Here is a 13,210-nt window from a genome sequence, read left to right on the forward strand (position 1 = left end):
CTTCAACGTTGGTGACTTTGTGTACGTCACGTCAAGGCTCGACTCCTAAATACCAATCGCATGGTCAGGCCAGACTACGACCCTGAGCGAGACCCCACATTGAACTAGCTGCTGCCAAGGTGGCTGGGTCCGTTTCCGATCGAAAAGGTCCTCGGGCCTTCGACATACCGCCTCGTGCTGCCCGAGGTTTTGCGGTCGCACCAGTCCTTCAACATCGACCAGATTAAACTTTCAGTGGGATGCCCGCCTCAGTTCATTGGACGTCCGATTCACCGGGCCGCACCTGTACTCTTTGACGACAACGGGAACCGGATATACGTAGTCGCAACCTTGATGCGAAAGCGCAGACGCCGTGGTCGAGTGCATTATCTCGTGCAATGGGCAGACCTTCCAACTACTGAAAACTCTTGGGAGTTTGCCACGGATATTAATCACGTGTCCCACTGGCACGCGCTCCACGCAGCATTCCGCAGTCGAACAGCGAATTAAGTTGTGGGAGATGTAATTGTCTCGGATCTACGTGGACAAGCGCCAGGCGCGACTTCAGCCTCGTCAGAGCTTCACACGTCGACGTGGTGCCAAATTGGCACCGGAAAAAATAATAGCAGTTCACTAATTACTGTATTGTTGCGGTACAATTATTTATTATTGGGTCTTCACAAAGTCAATAAAATGTGATATTGTACCAATAATACCAGTACAATACCGGTTTAGAGCGATTTTGTGACTCGACTGATCTCGGCCAGTCGTTAGAACGACTGGTAGACAACCAAGACACCACAGACGCCTTGCCGCTTGCCTAGCAGTCTAACAAGCTTCCCCTCATTTTCCAATTCGACAAGATGGCCCCCAACCGTGAGATCTGCGCTTTTTTCTACGAGGACAAGGGCCAAGGTGACTATCGCTGCCAGCTTTGCGGTACCTCTCGCAAGCAGCAAGTCGGCTCCGGGTACAGCAATCTGCTGTCCCACCTCACCTCCACGCACCCTGACTTCGAGGAGACCTACCAGGCATCGGTGGCTACGGATGCGCCCCTCTCGAGCTTTGGGTTCGTCTCTGAGGCGACCCAGCATCGCTACCAGTGGCTACAGTGGGTGGTGGAGCGCAACATGCCCATCTCGGAGGTAGACGACCCCTCACGAGGTCCATGGCAAGCTGGAAGCCTGTATCGTCCAAGACGTTGAAGTTGGACATGCAAACGTGCTCGGCGAACGTCGGTGACGTGATTGAAAAGGAGCTGGGCGACATTTTCGGTGTCATGTGGGACGGGTGGACCCATGGCACCGTGCACTACGTGGGTATCTACGGCGTGACCTTCGTAAACGGCAAGCGCCGTGAGCGACTGCTGTCGCTGTCACCTTTGGTGGACGGTAGCCAAGACGCGGAAGTCCACATCGCCATGTTCAAGCGTGTACTGTCTCTGTACAACAAGAACGTCTCAGTGGTGGCTTTTCTGGTTGGTGATAATTGCGCCACCAACCGCCGAATCGCTACGCTAATGGAGTTGCCCTTGGTCGGGTGCGCGAGTCACCGCTACAACCTCGCAGTCAACCGATACCTGGCTGCCTACGAGTCCGAGCTTGCTGCCGTCAACAGTCTCATGGTGCAGCTTCGGCACGTCAACAACGCAGCGGAGTTGGCGAAGTACACTGACCTCAAACCTGTCAAACAGAATGTGACACGGTGGTCGTCGACATTCGAGATGGTGCGCCGCTACAAAAAAATTCGGGATTCGATTCGACAGGTTGATGCTGTTGAAGAGTTTATTCCCGCGGGTGCGACTCACAAAAAGTTACTCGAGCTTCTGGAGGAACTGAAGAAACTGGATAGCGTGTGCAAGAGACTGCAGGGCGAGAGCATTAGCATGGCGGACGTGCGCGTGCTGTTTGACCAGGTGGCGGACGACTATCCGGATATGGCAAGCCACTTGCGCCCAAGCGCAAAAATCGTGCATTCTTCTGTGTTTGAGGCGGCCCTGGTCAAGATCGAGAACAAGGTCAAGTTAACTGCGGCTGAAGCCCGATCGGTGCAGCGATTCGTGGTTGACCCTCCTGCCAGCAGCGGCAAGAGGAAGGAGAGGTCGTCGAGCGACTACGCCAATGAGATTCTCCGAGGAGGAAAGAAGGCGAGATCATCTGGTGCTGCGTCGGCCACCTACCATGACCTGGCGAAGGTCGTGCCACCGACCTCGAACACGGTTGAGCGACTCTTTTCGCAGTGTAAGTTTATTCTTACACCCCAGCGGTCTTGCATGCTGCCCGTTAACTTCGAAATGTTGGCGTTCCTGCGCGTGAATCGCGACTTGTGGAACGCGACTTCTCTTCTCACCACCGAGTAGATGACGTTTACCTGAGGACGAGTAACATGCGGCAACAATATACTGATATTGGCCCAGTTATTATTATTGTTGTGCTTCGTATTGCCGTTATTACTACGCTCGGCATGCACTTGCAGTACAATAGAATACTGTATTGTCGGACCCCTGGTGCCAATCCGAGATCGCCACAAGATCTGTCACCTTGCTCCAGAGACGTGGACCAGTTCTCGTTCAGCTCCGCTCCAAGTCACGCCTTCGTGTCATCTCTACAGGATCAACCTGGCTTTCGTGTTTGCATTAGCTGCGTCTTCCCCTAGAGACGTCCTCTTCAGAGCTAGCTATCAGTACGTGTTGCTAGAAGCAGACCTCGGAAAAAATTATTATTGAATTGCAATTACTGTATTTTTGGTACGGAAATATGTATTATTGGACCCCAAGGTCTCCAGTATAATTATTACTGAGACAGTAAAATCAGTAAATTGGATTTCTATACAGAACATAAGTATAATGCATTTTGCAATAGAAAAATAATTACAATAAATATGTATTACTGAACATGAATTTTTGAAGTTATTATTATGGAATTTGGAACTTTGCAATTCAATACTATGCTGTATTTTCCGAGGTCTGGCTAGAAGCTAACCTCAATCTATCTCATTCTGTCTTTTGCTAAGCCGAGTGCAAGTGGTTCCCTCCATATGCACATTCATGAAATGTATTTGTAGCCCGACTACTATAATTCTATTATTATAACCCGGGCTCTTATTTGCTTTTCTTAGTTGACAACGGGGTCATTTCCTTTAATAAATGCAGGATTTGTATTCGGTAATATCCGTTCTACCTATGAATTGAAGACGGCAAGATCTTTTATTTTTCAGTGCTGCGGTGCAATAGGTGCAAGGCGACCAGCATTTACAATGAGCTCATTGAGCGACTAGTAGTGTTTGGAAAGACTAGGACGTACGTGCTAAACTCAATCTCAGTTTCGAATTTCCAGCGTACTCACCACTTCGTCTCGACTCCTGATGCCCGCCGTACTTCCGCTTTAAGTGCTACCATATCACTTAATCACACAATTTTAAATATTGTGACAATCAAAATACAAGAGTAAACGTTGTTGATATTACTCGTCAATTTTCTGCTTCTTCACCTATGCTATCATCGTCTTCTTCCCGAATTGCATCCCTCGGAACATTTTTGTCACCACCTAACAAGTGTCCGCGCGATCCTCCTGGTGCAGTGGCAATCGCTCCGGCACGCATTGCCCTCCACCGCTTTAGAATCGCAGATCTAGCTGACTGTTCAATGACCCATTGCCAGTCCCGCCGAGTGACTACACCACATGCACGTGGGGCTCGCTTCTGCAGTAGCGGGAACTCATGAGCAAACCACCGCATAAACTCGTCTATGGAGATGCCACCAGATCCGTCACTGTCCATCATGGCAACTACATCTGCGACTTCTTCTTCATTCAGCGGGACATGTAAGCGCGTGATCAACGCAGCCGTGCGATCTCTCGACAGCTCACCGCTACCAGCTTCGTCCAACAGCTCAAACAAATCGTCAACATCTTCACGCAAAGCTTCATCACGGGGTAGTCGAGCTCGCTCTCTTTCCAGTTCTCTTCGGTGGCGCCACATGATCTCCTCTTCCTTTTTGATCTGCTCTCGCCCCACCTTGCTCGCCACGAAGTCTTGAAACGACCCGAACGCCGCCATATCGGTTTGCCATGCGCCATCCAAATTCGCTTGTGCCGCCACAGACGGAGATCGACCCATGCCACCATATTTCTGTGACGCTGAGAGCAATTGCGCTGTGAATCGCTGTGGTCGAGACCCTTTCGCTCGTTGCCGCTTCCGACGGTACGCGCGTTGTACCTTGATGGCAGCTCGAACGCACTTCATGAACAACACCCGGCGACGAGCCAAATGTTGTCGGAACGCACACTGAATCGCCAACGCGGCGTGGAATTCTAGTCGTCGTTTTTTTAGTTCGACCCTCGCCTGCGTCTGGCGTGTAAAACACTGGATCATGATAGCAGGTGCGTCACCAAATTGACGGCGTTCCCGTGCGATCTCCGATTCGAGGTGTTTCAGATAGCGCACAATGGCCGATTGTGCCAGCAAAAGATCGAGTAATGTAAGCAGCGCCCACTTCGCCTCTGACTTGGTTCCAACACCTTTTAAGTCATCACCCGGATGCAGGCCGAGATCGTGGATCACACTCTCAAAGGTTCTCAAAAGAGCACGAGCACGACCAAGTGGCCCCCAAGTTTTCCTGTCTGTGGGGTCTAGTTGCAATAGTTTGCGCCCGGCCTGAACACGCAGATATTCCTTGAGCAAATCGGGTTGGCTGAGTGACATAATGGCTTCACGCTTCAAGGAGCAAGCTACAAGTGTCACACGTAGCAGCGCGATTGTTGGAGTAGTGGTTGAGTCCAGACTGTCATCTTTTGTGCTTACGTTCCCAAACAGAGCGGTAAGGCTTTCAGAAACATTAGTGCGAGAGTCGCGAGCTGTGCCCTGTGCTCCAGTGAGATACTGGCGCATGGCTCCGCCAAAAAGTGTCTCAACGTCTTGAAACCTCGTTTGAGCTCGTTTCAGCAGCGATAGAACCAGAAACCCACCACCTCCTCGATCGGCACCAGAGCAAAATCGCTTGGCATTGACCTCTTCGTTACCTCGAGGTGGCTTTGCGATCATCTCGGAGGCGAAATTATCTGCACAGCCTCTTAGATGACGAGTGAGCTTCTCAACGCCGCTCACAGCTTTGATCGACTGCTTCTCAACGGTAAAGATGATGATATCGCGCCGTCCTTGATAGTCTAATACGCGCAGAAACACATGCAGCGATACAATTTCGCGTTGAAGCTGCTGTGCTCTAGAAGGGGAGAGTGATTGCAACTCTGTGGCAGCTTTCATCAGCTGCTTCTGCTCTTCTGCCTTTTCTCCCTCCTCTTCTCTCTTCTTGTCTTTACCGTAGCGAAACAGTTTTCTACCGCCGAAAAGAGACATCGGTCCCTTGCGCTTGGATGTTTTGTCCTGAGCTCCCTTTGCTTTCGAGGTGGGCGTTCCTTTCGTTCGGTCCGTAGGATCTTTGGTTGGAGGGGCTGGTATAGCCTTCTTCGTCATAAATATTGTGAGTGGGGCATTTGATGCCTCGAACTGCTGTGCCTTCCTCTCAAGCCTTCCACGGAGGGACTGTCTGGATGGCACTTTACCTGGTTGCTGGCTAAACAATACCACTGGTGATACCAAGCTTGTCGTAGCTAAAACTTTTGATGTCGTTGATGTGGTCGAGCCATATCCATCGCCATCGGCTACTATATCTTCACCCTGTGTTGTAGTAGATGCCATTTCAGACCCAACTTCCTTGTTGTGATCGTTATAGTCGAATCGGATCACAACCCCATCCTTGGCGTCAAGGTACTCTTGTAACGTCATGAATAACTCAGTCGCAAATGTTTCAAGAGCGCAAGCGCGAAACACGTGCGCGTAGACATCCGAGACTACTGCTGCAAAAGCGAAGAAGTACTGTCGCTGGTAGTTCGTGAAAAAGGCAGTGCTATCTCCATAATCCGGTGGCATCATAGATCGTCGCATCATTCTCGAGTTGTTTTGGCTTTCACTAGCCTTGGCATCGTGACTGAACACGCACAACGCAAGCTTAGCGTCCCCTTGTTGAGATGCAGCCGAGGTATCCAACATCGTTGCTAAACAACCGCAGGTGAACATCCCATGCTTTTCGGTTCCTTCTGTGGGTTGCATGTGCGCTCGGCTCATGTCCAGTGTCCGAGGTACATTCGTCATCGGCAAATGTAGTTGAGCTTCGGAATGAATTTCGTGCTCAATAAACAATTTTTCGCACCCGTTGACCGAGCAGAAGTGTTCCGGTAGCGTCTTCATTGGCCGTCGAGTGCATTCCCGCTGCCATGCTTCCAGGCGAAATGCAGCTGTGAAATCTTCGCCAAGTGTTACAATTTGCTGCGAGTGTAGATTCACTAAGTCACGGCGCAAGCCATCCAGGATCGTCGTGTAGAATAGTCTGAAGTCGGTGTGAGGACGGGTGGTTAGACTCCGAAGCCGATCATAACTCAGCCGGTGTCGTGTCGACAGGATGGTATCCTGCAGTATTGATGCGTTTCTCTTGATGAATAAGAGGATATCTGGCTCTACAAGGTGGCGTTTACCGGGAACAAACGCCTCGTGCCCCAAACTATCCGCACACAACACATAGTTATCCCCCATTGGGAAGGTAATGAACACTCGCTGAGCAGACTTTGCCGATAGCTGGCGGACAGGTAAACCCTCGTGAGATAATGGCACCACGGCAGACTGTTGCGTCTTGAGACACTGAACGACCGTCAGGGATAAATTATCTTCTTCCTCGAGATTCACCGCGACACATTTCATTTGGCTTCGGCCGGACGCAGCGACAAAGCGCAATTGCAGTTGCGATACTCGGCTCTTGCTTCGATCTGTGAGTTCCCGCTGACCTAAATACACATCGGCATTGTCTCGACTCATTGCCTGGGCCAACATCTCCATCGCATTCGGCAAGATTGTAGCGTACATCGCATCGATTGCCTCTGTGGATGGCAAACTGTCTAATGATAAACACATCTCACGCATCTTGCGCTCTGCTAGCCGCCTCGCCACAATTCCCTCCACTCGGACATTTACCAGAGCTATCAGGGTGTTTATCAGCTGTAGAATTGACGAAAGAAACTCCTCATCATACATCCAAGTTGCACCTTTGACGCGATGTAGCACGAGGACGGTAGGTATCAGTGCGGCCTCATCGCTGTCCACATCCCGAGTTGACGAGCAGTGAACGACTAGAGTTTCAGGGCATCCAGACAACTGCTGAACGGGCTTGAGTAAGGTCTTAGTTGCTTCGTCTGATTGAATGTCGCTGCTGTTTGCCTGTGACTGTCGATCTTCCAACATACGTGTTATTAGTGCGTCTTCCTCGGTTGAATCACATGCGTCATTTGACCGCCTCATTGAAGCCAACAGTGCCTTCCTCCACCAGTTCCGAGTGCTATCGTTTCTCTCGAACCAGACTGCTTCCATTTCATAAACAGCAAGGAGATTGTGGGAGATTATAGCTAGAATTTCTGCGAACAACAAGGGGAATGTTGTCCGGTTGCCGTAAAAAACCGTTGGAAGTAGCTTCTTCGCATCATTTGCCGCCATCGTGCGGACATTTTCTCCAAGACAGTTGGCAACTTTCTCCAGAAACGTCACAACGCCATCTTCAGGATACGTTGGTGAGAACACACCGCCCGCAGCTCCAGGGAACGTGTCCACGGACAAAACTCCGACAAATGGAATCGGAATACACACGAAAGGCCCCTGAGGATTTTCAGCACGTCCGAAGTATTTCAGCTTTTGGCCATGTTCAGTATCATGCTGTTGTAAGACTTTCTGTTGCTTGAAGTACTGCTGCAGCTGTGGGATGACAATAGTTCGCTGGCTTGCAAACGCCCGAAAGGACAGGCTTTGATGCGTATCGACCGTCCTCTTTCCCATTTTACTGTTAGAGGACGCGCAAACAAAACGAATGCGCTCGCACAATGGCTCCACCATCCCGATGTAGACGTCAACGCCGTTGAGAGCATTTTCGATCTGCTGGATGACAAGATGCGGAAGGTACAGCGATACGGTGCCAGTAGCACTCGAAGTCGGCTTAAAATTCTCGCAGGCGGACATCACACGGACTAGTGCCTCGTCACGAAGCCGTTGGCGATCTTGCATGGTGCGTTCACGAATGACAGTGAGAACTTCAGCGAAACCCTGTCCAATTTTACGTAAAAAGTCGACCACGCCCACTTCCGGTTGCTGCTCTTGGGCTTCCCGTTCATACGATTCCATGTTGTCGAGCGCAAGTACGCCAAGATTACCAAGCGGAACAGCGATAAACGGCCATTTGCGGTTTTCAAATGGTTCATTAGTGAAATAACGGAGCTTTTTAACGTAGGCAGCATCATCACCTTCGTCGTTTGCAGCGTCGCGACTAGTAACGACAACAGGTATTTGCTTCTCTAGCGCTAGGAAGCTTACTCCGTGACCATGTTTCAGTTTCTTTCCAGCCATGATACTCGCCTTCGAAGCACTCGTATAGCGCAGTATCCGTAGTGCTGGCTCCCACATGCCAAAGTACACATTGGGCGAATTCAAACTTCGCTCAATCAATGCAATGCTATCTCGCTGCAAATGCAGAAGGCTCTCCCCTTCCACTTCGTTGGCAGGAGATACTTTGTGACGATAGCGTCCACCTCGATCATTCATTGTACTTTGGGGTGCCTCTATAGCATCACTCGTTAGCACCTTTTGGCACATGTCTCGGAACTGGTTGAGGGCCACGATCCGCTCACGGGATCGCGTCACCCGCTCTTGCAACGCTGTCATGTACTTGGACGTGATACTTGTAACGCGTTGCAAATACACCTGGTCACAGGCTGCGTGAAATTGAGGTACCGCAGACACCGTGAGAAAAATCTTGGACGCTGGTCGGGCCATAGCATGGATATCCGAGTACAAACCCGTGGCAGTTCCAAGGAACAGCTTCATCGCGTGAGCTATGTACTTCTCACTCGAAAGACGATCCGCTTCAGGGATAAAATCTTCCATCAAAACCAATGGTCCGTCTCCAGAGTCACTCAGCAACATGAAATATTTATCAGCCGTTTGCCTTTCGAAGAGTTTAAATTTCTCTGTTTCAACCGCTGACCTGCGTGGAGCGTTCGCAGGGGCGTCTTTTTCTTCAGTTGTAAGCTGTTGATATCTAACCACCACCTTCTGGTGCTCTTCCTCGTCCCCTCGGATCGCAGCTAAAAGTTTGATCACACTGTCCGAATTTTCCTCTTCATCATGATAAAGTCTCTGCAAGTGATACCCAATTGTATCTGTGCAGAGCTCCTTCCATCGGAACGCCATCGGACGAACTACGTTAAATAACCACGATCGTGCTTGCTCTCGTTCGCTCTCCGAGAAATCATACACGAGAGTAGTTTTACCTCGTATGCCGTCAATCTCGACAACTCGAACTTTACAGACGCCAACCATAACGTCTTTCAGTGCACGACATGCATAAAATAGCAATTGTTGGGGTGAACGCAGCGGCTCCTGACACGCCAGTTGAATTTGGTGTAATGCATACGATCTACGCTTGGCGTAAATTGCACTCGCAAGCAATTTGCTAAGCGGTACGAGGAACTCCAAAATTCCAGCCTCTGGGTGGGCTTCGTCAGGTCTCCCTTTTGGCACATTCTGGAATGAATCGACGCTTAGCACTCCGATCGCGCTGTCTTCATGAATCAGAGGTACGAAAATGAACGGAAAAGCCTCCTCGATAACTTCAGGCTGGTTGCGTAAAACACCAATGCGTTGTAACCGAGAGCGTAGATTCGAAGCAGGTCCTACAACCAGCGGTTGTTTGGTGTCTAGACACACAAAGGACACGCCTTGGCCGCGATTCAGCGTGCAGCCGAGTACCGTGGATCCATTTCCCGTGAAAGTGTATTTCAACTGGGCACCATTAGCTTGCAACTCTGAAATTTGCATGTGGACATCGGGCAAGCTGTCGGCCACATCATCGAAAATACCCGAAACAATATCTTGGAGGGCTCGAAGAGCATCACCGCTTGGATTCAGGCCGATCGACTGGAATCGCAGAGAATTCTTGGCGACAGCTAGTTTCCGCTTGGAGTGGCGAGCTTCACGACCGCGAACGCATTTCAGTGCTTGCTCTGCCACAGACACCGCCTGCTCTAAGAAGTTGCAAATTTCTGAAGGAGGTTCAAAATGACCGGCAAAATCGACCTCCAGTACATACCTCACGGATGTGGGCCTTGAATTGTCACGAACAATGAGCGCGAACCCGTTCGGGTTATCAATCTTGATGGCCATTGGCCTTGCGTCAGCATCTTTGGAATGTTGTTGCTGCTGCTCGTCAGTCTCTTCTGCTTGAAGGCGGTGACAAAGCTGCCGAAGCTGAAAATGCTTCGCGTTCATATTTCGGATAGGCAAAAGCTGACGGAGTTGGTTCCATGGCACAGACTGGAGCGACCGATCAGACCACGAAAGATGATATAGTGCGTTTTCGCAAGGCAAATTGCTGTGTCGCGATACAGTTGAAGCCGTGGCATTTGGGATGATGTTTATGATTCCTCCTCGCATCAGACGTACGCATTTACCACCTCCATCCTTCTGGGAACTTCGTATAGCATCTTCGTTTTCTTTGTAGAGAGCTATTTGCTTCACCTTTCGGTCCAGCCCATTGAGAAATGGTTCCACACGGTCATCAGGCACAGCCGTGGACGCAATAACGTCAATCTCCCACTCCTGTAACTCTTCCGCAGATGTCTTATCTTTTCTGTTTGAGATTTTCCAGATTGCCACTCTCTCCAAACTCTCCATCGACCGTGTGATAGCGCGGATTAATACGTCGTATACATCATAAGCTGTGCACGCTGGGTTACGGGTAATATTGGCGATCTCTCGAATCCAATGGACATGGCGATAACTAGCAAGAAATCTACCAGAAAGCTTGGCGACTCCATCCAAAAATTCTAACGCGTCGTCGTCTTCAGTAAAAGGAAGTGCTCGTTCATTGGCGTTTGGGAGGTGAATTCGACTGCCCTTCAGCAAAGAACGAATAAGCTCCAGAAGTCGGTTCTTCGTAGCAACTTTGAGGTGCTGAAAACTCGTTTTGTGGCGAAGGTCAATTTCGGTGAGAGCTAAAAACCGAGCACCGTCAAACCTGGCTTTCTTCAGCTCTACGGCGGCATCTCTCAATTGCATTCGCAGCAAAAATGCATGCAAAGCTTCCACCGACATGGCCTGAGGAAGGAAATGGCGTGCCTTCCGGCAAGCGTCCACGGAAAGAACGCCGATCACAGTAGCGTCTTCGCCTGGGTCACCCCCTAATAGCGGGAAGCACGAAAATGGCCCAGTCGATGCTTCGTCGGGGGTAAATTGGTGGATTTCGTGCTGGCTCAGGTCAGCAATGTCATCCACAACGATTGTTTCTTGCGCAGCCATGGCTTGCATCGTGATGCACATGGATTTTTGATATTCTGGCTGGTTATTCACCGACTGACCCTGTAGTAATTGTACCGGTGGGCACTCGAGCGTCCGGTACAGCATTGAACTCTTCGTAGAGCATGCAACAAATCTGACAACGGGGGTTGAAGACGCAGCAGGTGGGCTCGGTAGCGCCTCATACATCCCTAGATAGATGTCGCAGTCACTCAAACAGCCTTGGCAAACGTTCACGATCTGGCGTTGCGTCTGGACCAGTGTGGGAATCTTCATGCTGCTTGTATCAAAGGTTCCACCTGGATGCTGAGCCTGGAACTGCTTCACTCTAACTGCCACGTCGTCGAAATACTTTTCCAGACCTTCAAGAGCACGGGTAAACGTCATTCGAGCGGTGATAGCTCGCTCAATTGCGTTTGAGTAGATAAACTGGGTCAGAGCTGGAGGTGGAGGCTGTGAAAATAAATCGGCGACTAAACGGGCGCTTCGCGTCTGTCGAGCGCGACGAACGAGCTGCTGCTCGTCTTGGTTATCGACTTCGTCGGCAAAGAGCTGGCGTTCCACCTTGAAGTGATGTCGCAGGGGTTCTGGCACGAACACGTATCTCTCGAGTGCGTCATCTCGCTCACTCCGTTGATCATCAGAGACCTCATCGGATCCCTTGCTCGCCATGACACGCGACGCTTGACACGGAATCCACTCGAATGGGCGGTCGCAGGTGTCGAAGGGAAGCGGAGTTCCAAACTTTTTTTTTTCATTTTTCGGAGGAGTATGCAATGAATATTCCCGCCACTCTAGTTGGGGAAGGTCAGAGGCTCGTCGCGATAGTGATTCGACCATTTGACGTATCTCGCGTAACCCCGATTGTGAGGCGAGTAGACTCGCTGTCCGTTGATAACTGAGCACGGAACTTTGAATTTGTCCAGAACGTGTCTGACATCGTGTCCTTTTTGCGATCTGCACCAGCGTGTGGTAGCTTATGAGCGGACATGATCATGTTGGCCAACATGGCAATGCCCGTGCTACCCCTTCGCTCCTCCTCTTTCGGATCTTCCGATTCGTCGTCATCTTCCGTGTCACGCACTTGCAGCGATCGTTGGGGATTTTCACTGTTGTGATGAGTGGAGTCTGGCTGGAATCCGGGGTTGCTGTAGCAGGAGTGCCAGTGAGGAGAGCAGTTAAGGCATAGAAGATATGCGCATATTGTTGGAGCTGGCGTTGAGCGAGAGCTGAGTGGAGGTCTGATGGGTATTGAGACCAGACAGCACGCCCGTTCCATGACACAGTTTCACTGTCGGCACCATGAACTATACAACGGCATGCCTGCTATTCGTAGCAGAGCTATCACTACCTTTTTGACCATAACACTGCTATGGGCGAAATGGAAGCGTCCGTTTCTCCTACAGAAGTGCATCGACCGCTTGCCAAAAAGGTTTCGCTTTCATCGTTAGGAAACCACCAGAAGGGTCCGCATTTGCAGTATTTCCTGGTCGCGCGCACTCAAGTGGAATGGGCATTTGCTGCGCGAAAGCTGCCAGCGGTGGTGGGGGCGAAGGAGGTGGAAAGGCGAATGGCGCGAAGCGGAACAACAACAGTGGAGATGGCGCGGCGGCGAGTAGCACGCACGGGCACCACCATGGCCACGACGGGGGGCATCACGGAGGGGACCATGGGGGAGGCTGGGACGGAGGCGACGGGGGCGATGGAGGGTGGTGATGGCGGTGGAGGCGACTAAAAATTCTTTAGTTTTGTTGTAGTGGAGCATCAATACAACTACAATCCCTCTATGTGCTTTCAATAGGAACTTCGTGAAATACATTGTCGTTGTTGTAGTGGGTGAAAAGGTCGT

At 50.7% G+C, this 13,210-nt stretch overlaps 1 protein-coding gene across 1 annotated transcript; it reads left to right on the forward strand.

Annotated features, from left to right (window-relative positions):
• Window positions 1-842: 842 nt before the first annotated feature.
• On the forward strand, window positions 843-2,338 carry IUM83_11526 (RWD domain-containing protein 3; the record flags this gene model as incomplete). The annotated part of the gene is made up of 3 exons (XM_067936097.1): window positions 843-1,048; window positions 1,129-1,456; window positions 1,673-2,338. 3 exons carry the CDS (start codon window positions 843-845, stop codon window positions 2,336-2,338), a joined length of 1,200 nt encoding a protein of 399 aa, XP_067781878.1.
• Window positions 2,339-13,210: the final 10,872 nt, after the last annotated feature.

The sequence above is a fragment of the Phytophthora cinnamomi genome, assembly GCF_018691715.1.
Source record: "Phytophthora cinnamomi strain GKB4 chromosome Unknown Contig114, whole genome shotgun sequence".
Classification (NCBI taxonomy): Eukaryota; Oomycota; class Peronosporomycetes; order Peronosporales; family Peronosporaceae; genus Phytophthora; species Phytophthora cinnamomi.